The 7,792-nt window shown below is 35.7% G+C and overlaps 1 protein-coding gene across 2 annotated transcripts in view; it reads left to right on the forward strand.

Annotated features, from left to right (window-relative positions):
* The window catches only part of GRIK1 (glutamate ionotropic receptor kainate type subunit 1), a 157,507-nt gene that overhangs the window by 112,446 nt on the left and 37,269 nt on the right, over positions 1-7,792 (forward strand). For both annotated transcript variants that reach the window (XM_007471202.1, XM_007471201.1), the window contains one exon: positions 4,778-4,896. In XM_007471202.1, the coding sequence (XP_007471264.1) occupies positions 4,778-4,896 (119 nt within the window). The remainder of the gene's footprint in view (positions 1-4,777; positions 4,897-7,792) is intronic.

Below are 7,792 nucleotides of genomic sequence, written 5' to 3' on the forward strand. Positions count from 1 at the left end.
CCTAGCATAATTATAAAGAGAGCTGGGAAAAATAACCAAGTTTGGAAAGGTCTTACAGATCCATAAAGCAAACATAGTAAAAGCTAATAAATGTGTGCTCTCACGTGTGGGTGAGTCACATATGTTCAATATGAAATGAATATTTCGAAGTTCTCTATATTTCATAAAGTGTACCATTACCAAATCCTAGACTGTTTTCCAAAATTTTTCCAGATATTAAATTACTTTTAAATAATGACCAAAGCTTTCTTTCCATGTGTCTTACCTCAGAAAATCGTATATTGTCAGTATGTAGAGTGATACTATCCTTTGATACATTAATACTCAATCAGTGGTTCTCAACTAGGAGAGATTTTATCCTCCAGCGAACATTTGGCAATGTCTGGAAATAGCTTTTGATTGTTACAACTGAGGGTGGAGGATGTTACTGGTATATAGTATGTAGAGTCCAGGGATGTAGCTAAACAGCCTACAGTGTGCAGGACAGCCCTCCCCCTACAACAAAGAATTACCCCAAAATTTTAATAGCTTCAAGTTTGAATAACCATGCTCTAAATAATTAAAGATGATAGTGCTTTGAGTATCAAATTTTCAAAGATGAATAACTCACCTTTGGAAGGGCATTTCTCATTACTGGCTCATAAGTGAAATGAATACTGCCCTAGAATGGCCATTGAATAAATGACCACCCTAAAGTGATGTACTCTCTAACAATAAATTAGAAATCTTGTGTTGGCTTGTTGTTCCATTCCTCTATTTGGGGCCCACACCTGCTGGGTGATTCTAGGGCTAGTAGGGCAACCCAAGCAGCAGAGGGCAACAGAGAAGTGAGTTTCCATATTCCCCAGTTCACTGCTTTGTCTAAGCAGTGACGCTAATGAGTAGAATAGGCAAGACAATGTTGATGAGCAAGTAATTACATTATTTATCACACTGACTTGACCAAAATCAGTGAAAGAAAAAACCATGTCAAGAGCAACCAGAAATTCTCACAAGCATACAGGTTGAAAGTTCTCTTTTACATTTGACACCAAGTGTGCCTTTAAATGGCCTTACTTTTACCACCAGAATATGTCAAAATAATGTAACATTCAGTAGTTTTCCCCTCCTCATTTTGTCTGTTCCTCTATAACCTCCTGATGAACCAGAGCCCTACCTTTTCTAACTTCATTCTGTTTCAGTTAAGAAAGCAGCCTCCTTTCTCCCCTAGTCAATACTATCCACTCAACATTCCTACTCACCAAGTATCATTTATAAACCAGCTCTTCTTTATTTAGCTTATTCTCCTTGTCACTCCCTTCTCACTGTCTTTCCTCTCACTCTGGGTCTTGGGGAATTGGAGATGTCATGCATCAAATGCAAACTTGCAAACAGCATGGTGGTAAAGCATAGAAAATATAAAAAATAACTCCCTGCAGTGCACAAGTGCACTATCATGGGGATTGTACTCTCAGCTACATTCAGCTTCTCCACACCTTTGAATCCATTCCTGCCTCTATGTCATAAAGCCACTAAATATATTTTGGAGGTGATTCCCAAAGACAAAATCTTGATTGAATAAATGTGCCAATTCACTTTTACTTCCCACCATCATAGCTTGAACTTGGTCACTCTGCATCCATAAGCTAATATGTAAAATGACTTTCTGTTACCACCTTAGTGGTTTGCATTCAAAGTTAGTGAAATAGAAATGAAAAACAGCTAACCTCTTAATCATCTTTAGCTCTAGAGAGGCTTTTGAATTTGCTTTTTGAAATATATCCTTTCTTGTCTTTTTAAAGGGGAAAAATAAAGCCCATCACTGCATTTAGGCTAATGCTCTCACTAGACAGAGACTTACAAACCATTTGCTGAAGTGAACTGAATTTGTAAAGTTAGACAAACTAAGGAAAACCATATAAATTTTTTAGTTACTATGACTTGTTACAAATGTGCATGTCAGTGTTTTTGTTTTGTGGTTGACATTTTTAAATTACTTTTTGTAAAGTATTTAATCCCAAGGAATTATAACCATCATGAACACACAATTTAGATAGACCAAACATCCAAATATAATGTCTGATTACATCTTATAATTTATGCTCATTTTCTTAAAATGAACATTTTTTAAGTTGGCTTCTGGCAAAGAAACATCAAGAAAACCTTTGACTATAACTCTACAGTTATAATACAAACCCAACAGTTATGCTACAAGATCAAATGGAGCTTCCTCCATTAAAAGATGAATAGATCTCCCTCTTCTTGATACACCCTAATATCTATTCTCAGCCATAAAAAAGAATCTCTTAATTAGAAATCTTCAGTATGACCAGCATTTTATATCTTCCATTCAAGTAAAAGCCTGGCATATATAAATATAAAACCAAAATGAACCTCTGTATTTCAATAAAATGCTACTCTTCTATGTGCAAATTTTAACATAAATTCTAAGCATATTTGTCCCTTTTTCTGTCATTTCACTAAAAATCAGTATCAGTTGAAGATAGCAGCTTCAGAATATCATTGGTGTGGGTCATGTATTAATTTGTCTCCCAGACTTCCTGGTTGCTGACATTACTGTCACACTAGCTATCTTTAAGCAGGCATTAGGAATTTCAAGCTGAAATATCTACATCCGGTAGGCAACAGGTAGGTCTATTGCATTATGAAAAGTCAGTGTCTTACAACACAGCATCAAATCACTATTTAATATTCCTCAGTCCACACACTCCCCAAGTCACTCAGAATCTCAGAGAGAAAAAATCTAAAATATCTCTGCAGAGCAGGCAGAATCACATTGCTGTTTAGACAGTTTTTTTTTTTTTTTTTGCCATAGAAAATTAGATTAATTGTTCACTTAGAACTGCAAAGTATGAAATACTGAAAAAAGACCAAGTTAGATGTGGCATTCCAAAGAGAAAAGTGGTGGTCTCATTCATCAGAGCATATACAGGGGAGAAATGCCAGAATATCAGGGGGCTGGTGGTTGCCAGGTTTTATGATCTGTTTAGAAAAGCTCCTTCTTTTGAATGCATAATCTGCCTAATTTATTGCACTTAATATTTTTAAATTATTGTACAAGTGACAGTGATATTGCTTAAGTAACGGCATCTTTACTCTGTGTACTGCTTCAATTAGTAGGTTCATTAATATTGGTATTCAGTTCTTCAGCTCAGCAAACTACTATGGTTATAAAAGAGTATAAATTCAAAACTTAATTATATTGTTGAAACAGTAATTAAAATGTATTGGCATGGCATTGTCAATTAAAGCTATATTCATAAGCTTCACAGGAACCTGCACTGTGTGCCCTGCAGCTGTGGAGAAGGTGCAGTAATGATTCAGATGCCATTACTGGGGGATAAACTATGAGGCTGTTATCCCAGTCTCCTTAAGACTTGATGAGGAGATGCTGTATACTTTTCAGAAGGTGTCTGGGGGTTTAGAGAATGATTTTTCATTAAGAGGAACTGTCTGCCCGGTTCATTGTGCATGATTCACAGTGTGCCCTGCTTTTCGTTTTAGATAATGTATTCACTTTAATACCAACTCTCCCCAAGTGTCAGCAACCTGCTATTGTTTACTGCTGAAACCTTATGGCTGGAGAGCATTCCATATGTTCTCATTGGCTTTATGGTGTTTTAACATTACTCCTGCTTGCATTAAAAGACCCAATGGCAAACGGCAAAGCTTCCAGTGCTAAGGACTACTGCATTTAATCATTTCTAGATCACTTTACAGAGCACTTGCTAATGTCTTTTTGGAAAAATAAGTGCCCCTTGGAAAGATAGTTCTAAAAAATAACCACAGAGCAGGGAGCTCCTTGGGCTGTAGAGATCAGACAGATGTTTAGAAAACAGAGGAAGAACCAAATCTCTTCAGTTCCTCAAATTTTTATTTTAACACACCCTAGAGATATCTGGATTCCCTCTTCTTTAAAAATAAGGAAACTGAAGCCAGTGAGCTTAAGTTACTTATTCAAGATTGACTTCCTAACTAACAAGGGTTGGTGATCAGGTGACCACAATTCATAGTTCTAGAAACAATTCAAAATGAATCTAGAGGAGTGTCTGAACCTAAAACTCTCCACTGAGGCATGCTGTATCCTTAACACTAATGAACCCCTGTGCCTGGGCCAGGATACTTCTAAGTTTGAACTTTATCTCTTCATTTAAGGATTGTGATTTTTATCTCCATATACAATCACAAAAACATTAATACATCCCAATCCAGACATTCTTTTTGTTTATTAATTGTTTCAAACTTGCAGCTCCTTTGATTCATTATGAAATCACTAGACTACATAGACTCCTTTAAACTTCTATCCATAGATACCTCTTGAAGTCCAGTCACCCCTCTGTTTTTGTGCCTTTCACAGCACCTAGCAACACAGAATCTTGATACTGTAGCTGGTATGCAACAGTGTGTGTGTCACTGTCATTGCTACTTTGTGGGGTAAATACTCGGGATGAGTGAACCTCTCTTTAACAGTCCATCTAGTTGTTCAGTAAAATGGAAATGAGTGAAAACTCAGAACAATTTAGTAGACATAGATCTGAGGAGTACAGTTCCAGACAAGCAATGGGCTTTGCCTACAACTCAGAAGTCTGATAAATATAATGCCTAAAGCCTCCTTTGCACTTTGCCCATCAAAGCTGTAAGTTTATGAATATGGCCTACTGTTTGGTTTGATGTGTCCATCATTAGCTGTTGGGTGTTCTGCATTGTTCAGCGGGTTTTCACTTGTGCCACATATATTTATCTCATGTTTACAGACTGTTTCTGTTAACTACCACAGGTTTACACCCTACGAGTGGTATAACCCCCACCCATGCAATCCTGACTCAGACGTGGTGGAAAACAATTTTACTTTACTAAATAGTTTCTGGTTTGGAGTTGGAGCTCTCATGCAACAAGGTACAAGGTTGCGCATCTTTGTCACACACATCCCACAGTCTGCTGACAGGTTTTCATGCTGGTAAATTCCACCAAGAAGATAGAGGGTAGGCTAAAAAATATCTCAGGAATCAAAAAGATAGAACCCAGCTTCCTAGACAGTTCTAAAAATAAAAAAAAAAATATGACAGAAATGAAACTCCTTTGCTATATATCTAAAATAAGACTTACTATCAAGCAATGAACACAAATTTTCCTAGAGAGAAGGAAGGGATAAATTACCTTAGAAACTGTTTACAAATTGGCATAAATGGAGATATCAGTCTTTTCCTAACTTCACAAGTTAGAGGTTGAAAAGGATTAAAATTTGAATCCTTTGAAATTTAGGTTGACTTACATTCTTCCAATAGCTCACAGTACCTAAAACTGTCACCTAATTACCACTCTGACAGACCCTACAGGGATTCATCTTAGCTTCCCAGTAACCTTTCACGATCTCCTTCAGTTGGTAACCATAGCAACAGTAAACTGGAGAAGTTGGGGGAAATGAAATTCAAACCATAAGAATGTAATATATTTTATACATTTTCTATGATTTGGAAGATTTTGATTTTGGTGGGGAGGGAGGAGTGAGTTGTTTTAACCTTTGGAAGAAATCCAACTCTTTTGTGGATATTCCTCAGCTTTGATTCCAGACGTATGGTATAGAAAACTCTTCTCAAGATAAGTGCATTAATTTAAGAAAATCATAAGTCACAGATGCTGTTGTGTTTGGAATATCTGCTCATTTGACAACAAGTTTCAAAATAAATTGGCAAAGGAAATTTCAACTAGGATATATATTAAAGATGTTTGTTACTTAGGTGTGAACCCTAAGGCTTTTCATGAGGGAGTTGTTATCATCTACTTGAAATGTATATAGTCTGTCTCTAAAAATTCCAGGGAGAGAGAGCAAGTGTTTCTAGTGTGGAAATACAAAATAATTGAAGAAAGTGAGTAAAACCTCTCATCATGCAATTAAGTGTAGTTTATTCAGGCACTGCCAAATAGGTGTAGACACAGCACCTGATTTACTAGAAATCACTTGCATGAGTTTAGAGCATAGTACAGAACTATAAATCCTGCAGGAAAACTCATTAGATGACATATACTGCTTTATCATTGCATTTACTTTTTAAGGCATTTATCTTGTGAACAATTACTTTCAAAGAGTGAGAGACTCCCCTCCTTCCCTATAGCTTGCCTTCCTGTGCCATTAGAATAGAAAAATATAGACTTGGGTTTCATAGAGCACACAGCAAATCTGTGCATGTACATATGACTGTGACTGCCTTCTGTCATATGAGTGTACCCACCCCTAAAATTTCTCTTTTATATTCTACCTGTTTGGAGTTTCCCATCATCCACAGCAAACCGTGGGATGCAGTGTCTGCTAGTTACCACTACCTTGGGTACGTGACAGTCAACCCCAACCAGACTCTGCTTGTTTTTCAAGAAGTTTAAAATATTTATCAGGTGAAACATATATTGAGATGTAAAAATTTGCAGTACTGGTGACTGTTAGTGCATTTGTCCTTAGCATGTGGCATTGGACCAGGTAGCTAACTTATGTATTGACTGTTGTGCTCTTGTTAGCAGAAGCTTATCACTGTACTCACTTGGAAATCATTTTGTTTAATTTCTTTTTTAATGTGATGATCAGGCTTTCTCTTTTCTACAGAGCGTGAGCAAAGTCTGGATCAGGATTGGCTGTCATGTCTGCCATAAAAGGCAGTAAAGAGACTTCAGCAAGTATTGTCTCTCATCCCAAATATTTTCTAATGATGTTTTATTCTACTTTTATTACTTTCATAACTTCATACTCTAGAGTTATGAACTTAGAAAAAATCATCTCTACTTAAGCGAAGTCATTTCTAAGTATGTAAATTAATGTTGAGAGTCATGAAAGTCACAAAATTGTGTGAAATTTCTTAAAAAGATGAAATGTTGAGAAATATAATTCATACCATCTACCAAGTGTTTGAAATGTAACCTGAGTAGATTTCTACAAATTATTTTTAAGTTCCAAGACCACTTCATCCAAAAGTATAAATATGTACTAGTTTAAAGTGTGATAGATATGAATTTATCATTACATGTCAACAGCTGGTTATTCATCTGTCCAGTTTTACTGCCATATAATACATAATTATACAAATAACAAATTAAAATCTGATCTTTTCACAAATGCAGCCAAATAAAATAAGGATAAATTTACAGCAGAAAATCTATACCTATAAGCTAAGAAAATATATCTACTAACTATATCACCTATTTCCCATGGCTATTTTATGAAATAAATGATATTTTAATGATAGCCAATGAAAAATCTAAAATAATAACACACTGCCACAAGGCTGCTAGATCAATGAAGTACAAAGATATGAAACAAACTTGGGCATTAAACACACACATACACCCACAGGCATATAAATCCCATTAAATTGAAAGATTAAAACAAGAGAACAACAAACTATTCTACTAACTTCTTAGAGGCAATTTAATGAAAACTGTTATAAATCTGAGTATTATTACACACCCAAATTCAAACAAACAAAAGAAGAAAATAAAAACCACAGCGAAGCCATTAACCTCATTAAAAGACAATAAAGCACAAAGATACCTAATAGCTTTAGAAGAATACATCTAATTCAAAGTCAAGAAACTCTGCCAACCTTTATCTGCTTACCATGAGCTGGCTTTGATTTCACGAACAATATTTGTATCTGTTTATAGATTAAACTTGAGCATAAACTCATGTATTTGTAGATTCGTAAACTCCAATTTCCCTTTCTATCTTAAGCCATTAACTACAGAACTTCAAAACACCCAATCAGAAAAGTGAAAGACTCCTTTAAACCAGGTAATTCACCTGCTG

This window comes from Lipotes vexillifer, unplaced genomic scaffold (assembly GCF_000442215.2).
Source record: "Lipotes vexillifer unplaced genomic scaffold, Lipotes_vexillifer_v1.1 scaffold284, whole genome shotgun sequence".
In the NCBI taxonomy this organism is placed as follows: domain Eukaryota; kingdom Metazoa; phylum Chordata; class Mammalia; order Artiodactyla; family Lipotidae; genus Lipotes; species Lipotes vexillifer.